Genomic DNA, 17,869 nt, shown 5'->3' on the forward strand with positions numbered 1-17,869 from the left:
CCTACGTTGCATCCAAGACCAGGGTACGACAGCTCCTCAGCTATGTCCAACTATGCCTTCTTAGTGAGAACAATCAGTGTCCCTCTTCCAAATCTGGGGAAAGTTATGACCTTGTCTGCACTCAGCAGTAAATCCAACGATGCAGCATTGAATCTGGTGTTCTTTAGCTTTACTTGCAAAATCCACCACAAGCACCTCCAATTTCCAATTACCACTGTTGAGGTTGATATGCAGATGGCCTGGGCTTGCAAAATCCTACCAATTGTTCTGGCTTGAGACAATTTGCACGACTTTAACCTGTGATTATCGCTCTCTCCACTCGCACTGTCTGTACCTGCAAAGACGTGATTAGCTGTAAAGGTGTGCATTCCAACCATTCTTCACATTCCAAACTATAATTATCTTGCAATTGTGTCTTTGCCTATATATGCCATGTTTGTGAATCTATCTCCACTCACCTGATGAAGGAGCACCGCTCCGAAAGCTCGTGATTCCAAATAAACCTGTTGGACTTTAATCTGGCGTTGTGAGGCTACTTACACTGTTGAGATTGTCAGCGTTGGAACTGTACTGAAACAGCTTGCTCAGAGGTACAGCCTATTGCAGATCATTAATCTTCAGGACTGCAGTAGGGATTTGTTAGTGCTTATAGCCTTTAGTGAATGCACAGCCAGCTATTCCTAGATATCACATGGAGTTAATCAAACCGTTTGAAGTGGTGGAAACAGCAGGAGGAGGCCATGAAAATTCACATATGATGTGGGAAGACTTGTCTGTTTAAAAAGGGTGTTTCAATAATTTAGGTCAGTTTAATTTAACTGTGCAGGGCCTAACTGTACAGATCCAAATTAACCCCTTCAAAACAGTTTCAAATGTTTCAGATTCAATAGAGACTTAACCAGCAGGCAAAGATGAGGATAAGTGAATAATATCAAGGTTTATTGAAGATAAAGGAAAAATACAAAAGTATACTCAACATAGTACAAACCAACGCTTAATGATCCAATTCCTGGCACCCAATCTGAAATTTAATTTCTTTACTCAGAGGATAGTAAGGGCGTGGAATGCCCTGCCTGCAGCAGTTGTGGACTCGCCAACTTTAAGGGCATTCAAATGGTCATTGGATAGGCATATGGATAATATTGGAATAGTTTTGGTTAGAGGGTCATTAGATTGGTTCCACTGGTCGGCGCAACATTGAGGGCCGAAGGGCCTGTACTGCGCTGTAATGTTCTACGTTCTATGTAAATCCTTAAGTACTGTCTCACTGGCCTCAATAATGGATCTCTCAAAACCTGCCCAGGAACTAATCCAATACAAATCCTACTCATAGAATCCCATAGGGCTCATCTGAACTGCACCAACAGCAATCCCACTCAGATCCCGCAAACCCCACGTCTTTACCTTGCTAGTCCCTCAACACTAATGGGCAATTTAGCGTGGCCAATCCACCTAACCCACAAGTCTTTAGATGGTAGGAAGAAACCAGAACACCTGGAGGAAACCCATGCAGACAAGGGGAGAATGTGCAAACTTCACACAGTCACTCGAGGTCAGAATTGAACACAGGTCTTCTGGAGCTATGACGCAGCAATGCTAATCACTGTGCCACCGTGCCACCCTAAATAATCAATCACATCTTGTAGCCAATTCTTTCTCTCTCTGAAACTCTCCAACTGTATCCTTTGAATTTTGCATCACTTCCTCTAATATCATACCTGTTATAATTAACTAATTGTTTATAACATTAGATCAATGTATTTGCATTTGCATATTTGTGAAGATGCCTCAGGGAATGTAACAATAGGATAATAGGGTCGTCTTTTTGTACATTCTTCCGTTCATGCCCCAGACAGCTAAGGTAAGCAGTTAAGTGCTGGACCATTCCTGTATCTTATGGATAATAGCAACACTTGTGAAGTATTAGCTTGCACTACACTTAAAGCATGTTTACACACCATCCAGCCTTATTAACTAAATTCAATCACTTATTCTTCAATTACATTTGGACAGTGCAGTGGCACAGTGGTTAGCACTGCTGCATCAGGGTGCCAGAGACCCAGGTTCAATTCTGGGCTCGGGTCATTGTCTGTGTGGAGTTTGTATGTTCTCTCCATGTCTGCATGGGTTTCCTCTAGATCCTCCGGTTTCCTCCCACACTCAAAAGATGTGCAGGTTAGGTAGATTGGCCATACTAAATTACCTCTTAGTGTTACGGGGACTAGCTAGGGTAAATGCATGGGGTCGTGGGGATAGGGTCTGGCTGGGTTTGTGGCTGGTGCAGACTTGATGGGCTGAATTGTTTCCTTCTGCACGTAGGATTATACGATTCTATGATACATATTGAGTTTCACTAATAAATTGTCCTTTGCTGGCTGGTTGCTATCAATGGCAATAATGTTGAATTAGAAATTGTCAGCTTATCACTGAGATAATGAGCTTGTATCACTGTATGAATCACACAACAATGGCTCCTTTGGCTACATTTTAATACAAAATGGCACCCTACCTAGTTTATTACAATAAACATAATATGAATCCAATATAGAATTTTTTTTAATATTTGTCAAGTTAAGCTGATTTAAACTGTAGCAGCCTAAAATCTACTGCTCACAGATTGCAGGGCTTTGATCTAAATTGTCAGTCACTTAGCTCTATATGTACCATGCTGCATCCACTATTTACTGCCACTGCAGGGAGTAAAAGCACCCCTCTCTTCACAATTCCTAGGATTAGCAATAGTAGGGGGTTAAGTGCAGGGGAATAGAGTGGTTTAAGTGGCCCAACTCCTCCGATGTAAATCATAATCCAAATGAGTAGGATAGTGGTGACTTGCGGTTATCCTAGTACATTCTGGAGGGAAGGAATTAAAGTCAGGTCAGGAACATAGTGGCGAGCTTCATTGCCTGTTTGACTCTGTTTTACACCATCACCTCATTAGCTTTAGGTAAAATGGCAAAGGAAAATCTAGCCCAATGTCAATGCTACAGACACCCTGAACAAAACTAAAATTGTAATTTAGTACAATTGAATGCTACTTTATATAAAAAGATTTTCAGATAATGCTTGCTGTTGGAACATCTTTGCTTATTTTTGAGACCTTTCATCACATTTACCCATTATATTAAAATACTTAAACCAGTTAGGTGATAGTTTTAAAATGCAATAAGAGTAGAAGTATTACAGCCTGAACAGAAAATAGTGTAACATATTTTAATTGCCCTCTTTCAGTTAGGATTTTCAAAATCGTATGAAGTATTTGTAATTTGCATATTCTTAACTAAATTCACAATACTGGTCAACATTTTAATGTATTAAAGAGGCTACTGTGGAGTTCAGTTTCATGGTGATTCCTGTCGTTGGCTTTTAGCTTCAGCAGGACATTCACAAAAGTCGGAAATAAACATATTTACAAAATTTCTCAGGAGTTTCCTTGCATCTTCCACCAAAAATATGTTAGGCAGTGAAGAAAATTTTATGAAAATAGACGTATTCACTTGAAAAATATTTCAACTGGAATGTAATCAAACATAACATGGGCTAGTTCTAGCTATCGGTAATTCTTGTTCAAGGTTTCTTCCTGTTCCTTTTGAACTTACAGTGGATTCTCTCTCTGAGAGATTCTTGCTAGTTTTACAAACATTGGGCCCAAGTCATTCAGATAGTCAGAGGCAGAGCTACTTTCAACTATGCTGATGGCGTCAAGACATGGCTCACATTGTTCATCTCCTTCATAGCTATATACATGTGGCTCGTAATTAACTTCCATATCATCTGTGTCCAGTTCCTGAAAAAAATAAGTTGAATTAAAATGTAAGTAATGATGACTAATGTAGATAGTATTCAGTAATCACTGATCTGGTGACCTGAAGTGAACATGAGGAGTTTCTCCTCTGTAGAGTTCTTGTGGGCCAATTTGTAATTAAAGTAAAACACTCAGTGGCACTGCAATGGAAATGCCAATGGATGGTGAGAAATCTTAGGTGGGCAAGTGTAATAAAGTTTAGAATCTAGGGTCCAATTAAGGCCTTTAAGCCTTCTTTCAAAAGCACTCCAACCCAACCCCCCACCCCACCATAAACTTCCATGGTGGGAACATAAGCTTTTACTACCATTTCTTGGGTGTCTATCATCACAATTGGAGGGGGGTGCAGGGGGTGGGCGCTAAAAACACACCTAAAAGACAGATCTGAAACTCTCCCAGTTTCAAGTCCACCTGAGACAAAAATTGTAAAATTGTGCCCAGACAGTGACCCCCCCCTGCCAAATCCTGGAATCGAACCTGGATCCCTGATGCTGTGAGGTAGCAGTGCTAAACACTGCGCCACCATGCCGCCCATCACTAGTATTCTTTGGAATATTTTCCACTTTTTTTTAAACATACGGTGAAAGTAATTCATATGTTATCTCAATAATGCTTTCTGAAGCATTGGTCGTATTATCCACAGATTCATTTATGAAATCTACTTACAAACTATCATCACACCTGTGATAAGAGCTCTCTTTGGAGACACTTTGAATGACTGCAAGGAGATCTTTTCTTGATTTGCCTTATATGATGGTATATCTTTAAATTTGGGATGAAAATGTACTAACTTAGTCAAAGATTTGAGCTCTGCTGCCGTAACTTCATCGGAAGTATGATGCATGCTCTGTTTATACATCTAGACAGGATTTCCATCATAGCTCTGACAAAAGTTATGACGATGTGGAGATGCCGGCGTTGGACTGGGGTAAATACAGTAAAAAGTCTGACAACACCAGGTTTAAGTCCAACTGATTTATTTGATAGTAAACTCACAAGGCTTGTGAGTTTACTATCAAATAAATCGGTTGGACTTAAACCTGGTTTTGTCAAAAGTTATAACAGCAGTGTGTAAGCAGTTCTGAGGAATTTCCCAGCTTACAGTGAATCCGATAGCATTTCTAAATGTAATTATCTGCTTACACTGTCAATGATAAGCCCTGTTATACTCTTTTTCTTTATTCATTCGTGGGACATGGGCATCGCTGGCTGGCCAGCATTTATTGCCCATCCCTAGATTGCCTTCTTGAATCACTGCAGTCCACATGCTGTGGGTTGACCCACAATGCCGTTAGGAAGGGAATTCCCGGATTTTGTCCCAGCGACAGCAAAGGAGTGCCGATATATTTCCAAGTCAGTATGGTGAGGCTTGGAAGGGAACCACGTATCTGCTGCCCTTGTCCTTCTAGATGGAAGTAGCCATGGGTTTGGAAGATGCTGTCTAAGGATCTTTGGTGAATTGCTGCAGTGCATCTAGTGGATAGTACACGCTGCTGCGACTGAGCGTCAGTGGTGGAGGGATTGGATGTTTGTAGATGCCAATCAGCGGGCTGCTTTGTCCTGGATGGTGTCAAGCTTCTTGGCTGTTGTTGGAGCTGCACCCATCCAGGCAATTGGGAAGTATTACATCACACTCCTGACTTGTGTCTTGTAGATGCTGGATAGCCTTTGGGGAGTCAGGAACTGAGTTACTTGCCTCTGACCCGCACTTGTAGCCACGGTGTTAATGTGGTGAGCCCAGTTGAATTTCTGGTTAATGGTAACCCAAGGATGTTGACAGTGGGGGATTCAGTGATGGTAACACCATTGAATGTCAAGGGGTGATGGTCATTGCCTGGCACTTGTGTGGCAATAATGTTACTTGTCACTTGCCAGCTCAAGTCTGGATATTGTCCGGATCTTGTTGCATTTGAACATGGACTGCTTCAGTATCTGAGGAATTGTGAATGGTGCTGAACATTGTGCAATCATCGGCAAACATCCCCACTTCTGACCTTATGATGGTGGGAAGGTCGTTGATGAAGCAGTCGAAGATTGTTGGGCCTCGGATACTACCCTGATGCAGAGGTATCCTGGAGCTGAGGTGACTGACCTTCCACAGCTACAACCATCTTCCTCTGTACCAGGTATGACTCCAACCAGCGGAGTGTTTGCCTCCTGATACCCATTGATTCCAATTTTGCTAGGGCTCCTTGATGCCACACTTGGTTGAATGCAGCCTTGATGTCAAGGGCTGTCACTCTCATCTCACCTTTGGAATTCAGCTCTTTTGTCCATGTTTGAACCAAGGCCATAATGAGGTGAGGAGTTGGCAAAACCAAACTGGGTGCCACTGAGCAGGTTATTGCTGAGCAGGTGCTGGTTGATAGCACTGTCAGTGACTCATCCCATCACTTTACTGATGATCGAGAGTAACTGATTGGGCAATAATGGGCGGAGATGGCTTTATCCTGCTTTTTGTGTACAGGATATACCTGTCCAATTTTTCACATTGTTGGGTAGATGCCAGTGGTGTAACTGCACTGGAAGAGCTTGGCTAGTGGAGCAGCAAGTTCTGGAGCTCAAGCCTTCAGTACTGTTGCCGGAAATTTATCGGGGCCCATTGCCTTTTGCAGTATCCAGTGCCTCCAACCACGTGGAGCGAATCAAATGAGCTGGAGCCCTGGCATCTGAGACACTGAGGACCACAGGGGGAGGCTGAGATGGATCATCCACTCGGCACTTCTGGCTGAAGATTGTTGCAAATGCTTGAGCCTTATCAACGATGTGCTGGGCTCCTCCATCATTGATGATAGGGATATTTGTGGAGCCTCCTCCTCCAGTGAAGTATTTAATTGTCCACCACCATTCATGACTGAATGTGGAAGGACCTAGATTTGATCCACTGGTTGTGTGATCACTTAGCTCTGTCTATCACTTGCTGCTTTTGCCATTTGGCATGCCAGTAGCCCTGTTTGGTAGCTTCACCAAGTTGACACCTTATTTTTAGGTAAGCCTGGTGCTGCTTCTGGCATGCCTTCCTGCATTCTCCATTGAACGTGACTCAATGGTAATGGTTCAGTGGAGGATATGCCAGGCCATGAGGTTGCAGATTGTGCTGGAGTACAGTTCCATTGCTGTTGATGGTCCACAGTGCCTCATGGATGCCCAGTCTTGAGTTGCTAGATCGGTTCGAAGTCTGCTGTGCCATTTAGCACGGTATGTCCTTTTAAGAGTGATACCGTCTGTGATGGTTAAGTACAGCTCAAGAGTCTGAAACCTGTTGTAGCTCTTATACTGGGAGGGATATGTACAGTCAGAACTTCTAACCACATATCATGAGGAAAAGATCGCTGATAACTGACATTGAATTTTAAATGTATTTCATTTCAATCTGGTCTTACCGAATGATGCTTGTTAGCCCAAGCTTGTGCACCAAGTCCTTGCAACGTATTGATTGGTCTCAATATGCTATCTCCATGTTGCAAACTTTCCTATAGGGGAAAGAGAAATGAATAATTGTAAATAAATTCAGTTGCACAAGTAATCAGATTAACCAAAGTGCTGCATTTATAGAGATTTACAAATTCTGACAAATCTTTGAGGATGGTTATTTCCTCAGTCCAAGTTTCTGCTAATATCTTTGTTTTCTGATTTTTTTTACATAATAATAGTGACTACAGTTCAAAAGTACTTCATTGGCAATAAAAATCATAGTGACGTCCTTCATGGCAGACTGGTACAGAAGGTGAAGTTGCATGGGATTAGAACTAGCAAGATGGATACAGAACTGGCTCAGTCATAGAAAATGGAGGGTAGCAGTAGAAGAGTGTGTTTCTGAATGGAGGGCTGTGACAAGTAGCATTACTCAGGGATAAGTGCTGGAACATTTGCTGTTGTAATATATATATAAAATGATTTGGAGGAAAATGTAACTGGTTTGATTAGAAAGTTTGTGGATGACACAAAAGTTGCTGGATTTCTGGAGAGCAATGAAGACCATCAGAGGATAGCACGATATAAATCGGTTGCAGTCTTGGGCGGGGAGATGGCAGATGGGGTTTGATCTGGACAGATGTGGGGTAATGCATTTTGGAATTTCTAGTACAGATAGGAAATATACAGTAAATGGCAGAACCCGCAAGAGTATTGATAGGCAGAGGGATCTAGGTGTACAAGTACACAGGTCGCTGAAAGTGGCAACGCAGGTGGAGAAGGTTGTCAAGAAGGCATGTGGCATGCTTGTCTTCATCCGCCAGGGCATTGAGTTCAAAAATTGGCAAGTTATGTTGCAGCTTTATAGAACCTTAATTAGGCCGCACTTGGAATATAGTGTTCAATTCTGGTCGCCTCACTACCAGAAGGATGTGGAGGCTTTAGAGAGGGTACAGAAAAGATTTACCAGGGTGTTGCCTGGTATGGAGGGCATTAGCTATGAGGAGAGGTTGGAGAAACTTGATTTATTCTCACGGGAACGACGGAGGTTGATGGGTCACCTGATAGGAGTCAAGATTATAAGGGGCATGGACAGAATGGATAGTCAGAAACTTTTTCACAGGGTGGAAGAGTCAATTACTAGGGGGCATAGGGTTGAGGTGTGAGGGGCAAGGTTTAAAGGAAACGTATGAGGCAAATATTTTACACAGAGGGTGGTGGGTGCCTGGAACTCGCTGCTGGGGGAAGTAGTGGAAGCGGATAGATAGTGACTTTTAAGGGGCATCTTGACAAATACATGAATAGGGTGGGAATGGAGTCATACGATCCCTGGAAGGGTAGGGGGTTTTCGTTCAATCAGCTACCATGGTCGGTGCAGGCTTGGAGGGCCAAAGAGCCTGTTCCTGTGCTGTAATTTTCTTTGTTCTCTCTTCAGATATCTTTTTCTCTTTTCATGTGATTATACCTGTTTCAATTGCCAATGTGCAAGGAGAGGGAAAGAAGATAATATTTGCACTTATTAATGTGCTTTCAGGATGTTCTTCTGTTCTTTACAGCCAGTTAACATGGTGAAAGTAATTCATGTGTTATCTCAATCAGTCATATTATTGGTCATATTATCCATTGATTAATTTACGAAATATACTTACAAACTATTGTCTCAGCTGTGATAAGAGCTTTCTTTGAAGACACTTTCAATGACTGCAAGGAAATATTTTCTTGATTTGCCTTATATGATGATATACCCTTAAATTTGGGACTAATATGTACTAACTTAGCCAAAGAACTTGATCTGAGCTCTGATGCTGTAACATCATCAGAAGTATGATGCACGCTCTGCTTACACATCTAGGCAGGATTTCCATTATAGCCCTGACAAAAGTTATAACAGTAAGCAGTTCTGAGGAAGTTCCCAGCTTACAGTGAATCAGAAAGCATTTCTAAATGCAATTATCTGTTTACACTGTCACTGTTAAGCCCTGTAATACTCTCTATGTCCTTTTAAAACTGATAACGTTTGTGATGGTCAAGAGTCTGAAACCTATTGTAACTCCTATGCTGGGAGAATTTCTAACCACTTAACAGGAGGAAAAGATCACTCTGATAACTGACATTGAATTTTAAATGTATTTCATTTCAATCTGGTCTTACCGAATGATGCTTGTTCGCCCAAGCCTGTGCACCAAGTCCTTGTAATGTATTGGTTGGTCTCAATGTGCTACCTCCATGTTTCAAACTTTCCTATAGGGGAAAGACATTTTTTATATATATATATATATATATATATATATACATTCATGGGACATGGCTATCGCTGGCTGGCCAGCATTTATTGCCCACCCCTAGCTGCCCGAGTGCAGTTGAGAGTCAACCACGTTACTGTGGATCTGGAGTCACAAGTGGGCCAGACCAGGTAAGGATGGCAGATTTCCTTCCCTAAAGAACATTAGTGAACCAGATGGGTTTTTCTGACAATCGACAATGGTTTCATGATCATGAATACATTCTTAATTCCAGATTTTTTTAAATTAAATTCAGCTTCCACCATCTGCCGTGGCGGGATTTCAACCTGGGGTCCCCAGAATATTAGTTGAGTTACTAGACTAATAGTCTAGTGATAATGCCACTAGGCCACCACTTCCCCAATTGTTCCATGTTTATCAAGTTATTGTTCATATTTTTATGTTTTATGAATTATATGTCCTACATTAGAGATACTGGGTTGATAAGAATGCTTTGGTTAGTGACACATGGAGATTTGTTATTACCAAATGCTTCCTGGAGTCCCAAGCGTTTGAACTTTGGTAGCTTGATCTTAATGAACCATTTACATGTGATGAAGTCTCCTATATTGAAAATAGATCATGAATTCTAAATGAGTATAATTCTCCCAAAAGTGAAAGAATTCAAGCTTAACAAATTCATACTTCTTCTAAAGAGTAACAACATATTTATTCTTTAGATATTTAATGTGCTTCCTCACTACAAACTTCTGTTATATTTTTTGATTCACTAGTCCTCCTTTTCATAAACTTCAGTATGTCCATTCCCTTGTGAACAAGGCCCTTGATATCCATATCTTTATTGTAGATGATGACACTGGCCTGTATTTTATTGAACGTTGACTTGCAGGAAGAAATGCCTTGGCCCTTCACTGCAATTTTTCTGCCTAGTGTCATGATGATGGCATATTGTGACTAAAATATATCTATAATTTCACCAGGTAACCAAAAAAACCTGTTGAAGTGTTTAGAGGGCCTGTTTAAGAAAACATAAAAGGATACTGACCAAAGATGGCTAACACCAATCATCTGATGTCTGATATTTTAAGTTGATCCCTTTCCTGGAATCTAACTATATGGATTGTACTAGAAAGTTGCTCAAACATGTTGCACAGGTTGGGGGGGGGGGGGGGGGAGAAGGTACAAGATCCATTTTAAAAAGGGATTCTTGAAAGGAATATATTAAAAATGTAGTGTGATGAACTTTGATCAATGGTAATTCTGTCAAGGCAATGAAAGCTGTTAACCATCTCTCTCCCTCTAATAGGACTTAACTATATATTTGACTAACTTTGCTTGCTTCTGAGTATGTGTGTGTGTATTTGTGTTGTCACGTCTTCTTTTATTTTTTCTTGATTTAGTAACTAATAAACTTACTCTTCCTTTGAGCCGAGAAGTCTAGTTTGATTGGCTCCTTATTAAAAAGGAAATATATTTGGATTAGAAAAGGCATTTATTGGAAAATGCATTTTGTAAGTTTTTTATTGCCACTGATCAAGGGGGCTAAATCCAGTCATCACATCCAGCCATAACATCAACTTTCCACCACCTGTCTTGCCCCAACCATCATTATGACAATGTGGCCCCTTGCGTCAAAGCAGACCATGGTCTCTCCCTCCATTAACTCTGCCAACATCTCTTCCTGCAAGCACCCCAGCTTGTTCAACCACTCCTATTAAACCATCATTTTCTACTGCACATCCAAAGTCCCATCCAAAGGTCCTATCGAAGATATCCTGCTACCATGCTTCTGATAGCTTCTGCACTGAGCACCTCCTCATCCTTAGTGATTTCAATCTCTTTCTGTAATTCAACTCTCCTGTAATTTCACTGTCAGCTTGTCCTCCACAAATCTCTCCCTCTTTCTCGACTCTTATTCTTCTTGAAATCTATCCCTTCTCACCTGTCATTGGCACTTTCACCTCCAATAACAAATACGCACATCTTTTTGTTACTATGATTAAGACCATCTATTCAGCTGTCTCTGATGCTTCCTCACTACCACTTGTACCCCTGCATATGTTTCTTTTCCCACCAGCTCTGCTGTTTCCTGCTATTTAGTGAACTCTTTAACAATGTTAATATATCAACCCTCAATACCATGAGCCCCATCATTTTGGACAGATGCTATCTCATTCCTTCTGTAAACTCCATCATCACCACCCTCCTCAAAAAAGCACCAACAGCCCCTCTATCCCTGCAGGCTTCCACTTTATGTTCATTCTTGCTTTCCACTTCAATGGCCTTTGATTTTGTCTTCCAAATCCATGTCAATCTTTCCCACAATTCAAAATGTGAATCTCTCCAAACAGGTTTCCAACCTGAAATGGCCTTCATGAAAGTTACTTTGATGTCAGTGATGATGTTGTATTTTCCCTTCTCATGCACTTCAACATCTCTGCAACCTTTGAAACAGAACTAGACAGTAGTCTGAGCACAGATACTCGAAGAGTTGGATTTTCCAAGTGGACCTTTTGGGATAATGGCCACTGTCAATGGCATAGGGAGGGATGGCAGGTCTTCTCTTTAGGAGATCTGGTAGCCTAAACCTTTGATAAGATTCAGCAGAACAGATACCTGATAACTAGCAGTTGTGGGAATCATCCATGAATCCAGTTCAGCTTTGTAGCATGGACCCCAAACAAATAAAGGGCATAAAGGGGCCCAAGGAAATAAAGAACGATTCCTTCCAATGGGCACCCAGCATCTCCCCTCCTGACCTGGCATCTTCAAGTGTATCTTCCTGTCTCTTCAGTAGACACACATGATATTCATTTTTAGAACCGCAATGTTTAATATATTGGAGTATTTTTGCATCCTGTACAGTTGTCAAAGGATTAATGTATGATTTTTTAAAGCCTAAAACTAGGAGAAATAGATTTAAACAGTTGTTAAGTATATACAGAAATGCAAAGAGTCAAAGGTGGCACAGTGGTGGGGCAGCACGATAGCATAGTAGTTCGCACTGCTGCTTCACAGCTCCAGGACCCGGGTTCATTTCCCAGCTTGGGACACTGACTGTGTGGAGTTCTCCCCATGTCCATCTGGCTCCCACATTCTGAAAGACGTGTTGGTTAGGTGCATTGACCCAAATGGGTGCCAGACTGTGGCGACTGGGGGGCATTTCACAGTAAGTTCATTGCAGTGTTTGTGTGATCCTTACTTGTAACTAATAAATAAACTTTACTTTAACTTTTAAAAAATCCATTCTCTGCAGTCTTTGTGCTCTGTCTAGTATATCAATAAAAGCCACATAACCAGGGGCATTAGAATATACAGTGGTCTGTTCTTACCACATTCTGCCATTTAGCCCAAGTATTCATGCCATGTCCATGTCCATGTGATGTATTATCGCGTCTCACTGTGCCACCCCCATATGACAAAAATCCCTGTAATGAAAGAAATGGAGAAACTAAAGCAATCAGATTAAATGAAAGACTTTTAAAAATATGAATTGGCATTAAATTTAGCTTCCTTCCTCATGACAACGTTCTGCTCTAAACTTTTAATTCTTGATCTAACGGTAATTTCCGAACTGAAGAAGGGTTGTTTATGTTTTACAACTTGGTGCAAACTTTCGTGGAGCTGGAATGCTGAACCTTAGTCAAAATGCCACCATTGAATCCCACCCCATATCTGGCAATCACCATTTCCACAGGGGGGGAATGGAGGAAGTATAGCATTCAAAAGTGCAGCTGCCTTCACTCAGAAGCAATTTTCATCACCCAAATTTAAAAAACACGAAATTAAGAAAAATGTCTAAACCTACAGGAATTCTTTGAAGAGCTCAGATATTCGTTTGGAGCAGTCAGGTACCCTTTTGGGATTGCTAAAAGACGTGGACACGCTTCAAGGTTGTTAAGGTCTATGTAACTTTTAGTCATTTAAGTCTCCTACGCTTTAAATTTTGAAAAAAATAGCCTGCTGTCTCTCTTAGTAAAAAAAAATCTGAGCTTGTAATTTCAATAGATGATTTTTGAAATAAGCCAGAGAGTTATCATTATCATAATGGAATTGTTTTACTGCTTCTATGACCTATCCTTAACATTGTGGGGGAAGGAGGGGGCTCTAAGTTCAAAGCGATTGACAGCTCCGATAGGTTATAAAGTGATTAGTTGCCTTTGATATGGGGCCATGAATATATATATGTGTGTGTATATAATGGATTAAATATTAATGAGATAAAAATGTGTGGAATTTTGCCGATCAAAACTCTTTCTCCACATAGTGAGCTCTGTAATAGATATTTAGAAATGTATTTTATTTTATCTTACCATAGCCCCTGAGGTCAGTCTGTGGTGGATATTGGGTGAGTTGGCAACTCCACCTTTCATATTGGAGTTATATTGTTGTCAGTGCATGACATTAAACTATGCTTGATGCTCTGGAGTAGACTGAAGTGAATGAATACTGGGGAGATGAGAGATGTGAGGGACAGTTAAAGGAAAATTGACAACAAGATTTGTCCTCAACTGTCTTCCTGTCTCTCTCTACCTCTCTCTCTCTCCTCCTCTAATATTCTCCATAAAAACACTTTGAATCAACCAACTCTTAGCCACCTGTCCTAATGCCTCCTCCTTTGACTGTTGTCAAGTTTGTCCGATTATATACCTGTGAATCTTCTATTGTGTTGGAGTCACAATGGGGACAATCTTACCAGAATTTGGCATTGTGCCAGTTCTGGTGAGAAAACTCCTGTGAAACTCTCCAGTTCCACAGGTTCTTTTCTCCACGAGTGGGATTCTTCCAAAAAATTTCTAAGTGCCGAATTCATGTAAAAACTGGAGTAAATCCCACTGCTTTTATTAGCGGGATTTTCAAAATGAATCACCCACACTTTGTGCATCAGAGTGCCCTAGCATGAATCTCGCTGAAAAGCTGGGGGTGGGGCCTATTCCTATTGGAGAGGCCAGCAGCATAGTGCTGTGTGGACCACTGAGCAAGTGGCAATTTGTCAATGCCGAGGTCAGTGCATGTGCAATAGCCCCACGCTGCCAGCCTCCCAATCACTGGCCAGCTCAATCACTGGTCAACACCACAACTTCACAACACCGCCCCTCCAATTCCATCCACCACCACCACCACCACCGCGCCCCCCCCCCCCCCCCCCCCCCCACCACGCCCCCCGCCCCGATCACTGGCATTCTGGACATCTCCAGGCCAGCCCCAAAGCCCTGACCCCACTTCAGCCCACCTCTATCTCCCCACCCCGTTGCCCCACCACCCCTGGCAATCCCAATCTCCCAATACAACTCCCCTCCCCCCACAGTCCCAAACCCCCCAAAGCCCTGACCCTCACCTGGCAGGCCAATCACCACCACGCACCCCCCCCCCCCCCCGCCCCCCCACCCCCCCACCATCCCAGTGCCCAATCCCGATTGCTATCCTCCCTCTCTCCCCCACTGATCACAACTGCAGACTGGAAGCAGGTTCCCCCCATCCCCACCAATTGCCCCCAGAGGACCCATCCTCCTCTCAATAGGCCACCTATCTTGGCATTGCTCAATGCCCAGTGGGCAATTCCAAGGCATGGATCTGATAATGCCAGAATTCTGGCACCAGAGATGCATGGAGGCCTTGGCACCCAGCAGAAAGCCCACAGCTGCCTGGGAGAATCGCCCTCCAAGATCTTGACATCATCTGACAGAGCGGGGACACAGAGCCAGGAACCAGCTCCACTGAGATTGGGGTGCCATTTTTAAATCACCAGTAAGAATAAACCACCCCACCCCCTCTCCACCGTGGAGATATCTGGGCCCTTCCATCACAGAGGTATCTAGGGCCAGGTGCAACACAAGAGCAATGGATGCTGCCAGTCGGTGTTGGGAGGGGAGGATGGTGGGTGGGTGGCCACCTGTTCCAACTGTTGGACCGTGGGAAAAGGGCAATGGTCAGGCAGGGTAAGGGGTCAATAATTGGGGGTAGAAAGTGGAGAGAAGTTCTGACTCCAATCAGGGGTGAGGTGGTAAACCACTGAGGCCTCTGTGGTGGGCTGGGGGGAGGTTCATTCCTCTTATAATTGGGACGCCTTGATCTTAGTGCAGCTGGGCTTTGCTGGCACGTTTCAACCCCACCTGTCACATGATGGTGTGAAATACGCCCCCTTGATTTTTCAAGGCTGTGTGTTGTAAGTTCTGGAGAGAACACCAGTGTGCCTCTCTGGAAACACGCCATTTTTCTCACCAGAAATATCACTGTCATTTTCTGGTAAGATTCTCCCCCTAAAAAAGTGCTCTGTATAACTCCTGGTGTTCAGTGCAGTGTGTAAAAACATACTAATTAAAGTATACAGAGCAGCAATATTTCTGCCTGTAAAATATGAGGTTAAAGTGACTATCACTCTCAATGCTTTCTGAAAATTATCCAGCTATTTAGTGTTGAGCATTTGTTTTGTCAGAAGTAAAATTACATCGTGCAAGTTGTTGAGTCAAAACCCCTTAAGAGATTAACTGGTCTGAACATTTCATCTCTATGTGATGAGCTCGAAGCAATGAAATAAAACCACAAATTTAAATACCCATAAGAGCTAAAAACTTTCTGGATGAATGAAACATAGGCTTCTAGAGATTAGTACTATATTATGCACTTTTTAGTCCCACAATCTTCACTACAATTCTGATTGTCAGTATCATAATGACAGTGAGAATTAATTACACAAGAGTTTTGTAAATCTACAGCTTTTCTGAGATTTGCAAATTATTATAACTCATCCATCTAAAACTAAAAGGAAAAATCATGTTGGTAAATAAATTTCAAAGCTCGGAAAACCTGGACTTAATCTGGAAGAAAAATGAAACCAAGCTAACTTGCTTTAATCAAGATTCAGGGTATACAAAACTGAGAATGCGAGTGGATCAGATTGATGTTCATTTTGTGAAAGGACATAAGGAGGGTACAAAACGATATAAACAGGTAAAGTAGGTGGTCAAGGATCTGGCACATAATATGGGATAATGTGAAATGGTCCATTTTGGCAGGAAGATTGAAAGAGCAGCATACACTATCTAAATGGTGAGAGACTGCAGAGCCCTGAGATGCAACCTAGGGAGCTGGGTGTCTTTCCCCTTTTGAATATTTTTAAGGCAGAGATGAATTGACTATTGGTAAGCAAGAAGGTAATATCTATTGGGGATAGATGGGATGTAGGTTTGAAGTTACTATCAGATGAGCCATGGTCTTATTGAATGGATCCTGTCATTCTGAAGTGAACATTTGATTCCTGCACTGGACAAAGGCAGTGTTGCTCACACCTGGGCTTCCTCTCTCTGCTCTCTGCAAACTTCCCAACACATTGATGGTTTTCCTTCACAGTCATGCCCATATCTCAGAGAGAATGAGGATGTCTGCCACAATGTACAGATCTGGCATCGCACATTCCAGTTATTGTCCATGTGTGCTCTCTACACCTGTGTGGTGTGACTGGCCCCACATCCCATTAGATTCTGCATCTGGTGACACTGAACCTCAAGGGTGCAGCTCACAAAGCATGCCATAAGACCAGGAGAGCTTAAACTTTTCCCTCTGCAACTCTATGATATGACCATCATCATTGCGAGAAAGTGAGCTGCCATCAGGCAGGCAGGAGTCAGGCATTCACAGTAGTTCTGTGTGAATCTATGTACTATCCTCACTGCAAATCATCACCATCACCTTCCTGGAATGTACAGACTATGTGCAGCCACTGTGCCCCTCTGAGAGGAACCTTATCATAGAGTCATAGAGATATACAGCAAAGAAACAGGCCCTACGCCCAACTTGTCTATGCCAACCAGGTTTCCTAAACTGAACTACTCCCATTACCTCCAGTTTGGCCAATATCCCTTTAAACCTTTCCCATCCATGTATTTATCCAAATATATTTTAAACGTTCAATTGTACCCGCCTCTACAACAACTTCTGGCATCTCATTCCATATATGCACCACCTTGTGCAAGAAAGAGTTTCCCCTCAGTTCTCTTTTAAAGCTTTCCCCTCTCACTTTCACAGTAGTTAGCACTACTGCCTCACAGAGCCAGGGACCTGGGTTCGATTCCCAGCTTGAGTCACTGTCTGTGCAGAGTCTGCACATTCTCCCATATCTGCTTGGGTTTTCTCCGGGTGCTCCAGCCTCCTCCCACAGTCCAAACGACCTGGTGGCCAGGTGCACTGGCCACGCCAGACTCTTCCCCAGTGCACCCAAACGGGCACCAGAGTAGTGGACAATGAAGGAGGCCATCCAAGACCACAACAGGGCCCAGATCAACTGGGCCAGTGAGCCAAGGCATGGAAAATGGAACTGTAGTGACAGTAACAGTAACATAATTGCAGTGGTAATGTGAGCCTATTTGTGGCAATAAAAAAAACTATTAAACTAGAGGATATGTATGCT

General features: G+C 42.4%; 1 protein-coding gene across 3 annotated transcripts in view; it reads right to left on the reverse strand.

Annotated features, from left to right (window-relative positions):
• Positions 1–912: 912 nt before the first annotated feature.
• Positions 913–17,869, reverse strand: part of LOC145353947 (cadherin-like protein 26) — a 78,102-nt gene continuing 61,145 nt past the window's right edge. Inside the window, exons 14-16 of one of the 3 annotated variants that reach the window (XM_080204965.1) lie at positions 12,795–12,890; positions 7,189–7,278; positions 913–3,787 (exon numbers count right to left, since the gene is read on the reverse strand). In XM_080204965.1, the coding sequence (XP_080061091.1) occupies positions 3,596–3,787; positions 7,189–7,278; positions 12,795–12,890 (378 nt within the window). In that variant the 3' untranslated portion in view covers positions 913–3,595. Of the gene's footprint in view, positions 3,788–7,188; positions 7,279–9,340; positions 9,461–9,987; positions 10,066–12,794; positions 12,891–17,869 lie in introns of those variants that run through there. The other 2 variants (XM_080204966.1, XM_080204967.1) reach the window with 2 other exon arrangements.

The sequence above is a fragment of the Carcharhinus amblyrhynchos genome, chromosome 16 (assembly GCF_965287045.1).
Source record: "Carcharhinus amblyrhynchos chromosome 16, sCarAmb.v2.hapA, whole genome shotgun sequence".
NCBI lineage: Eukaryota > Metazoa > Chordata > Chondrichthyes > Carcharhiniformes > Carcharhinidae > Carcharhinus > Carcharhinus amblyrhynchos.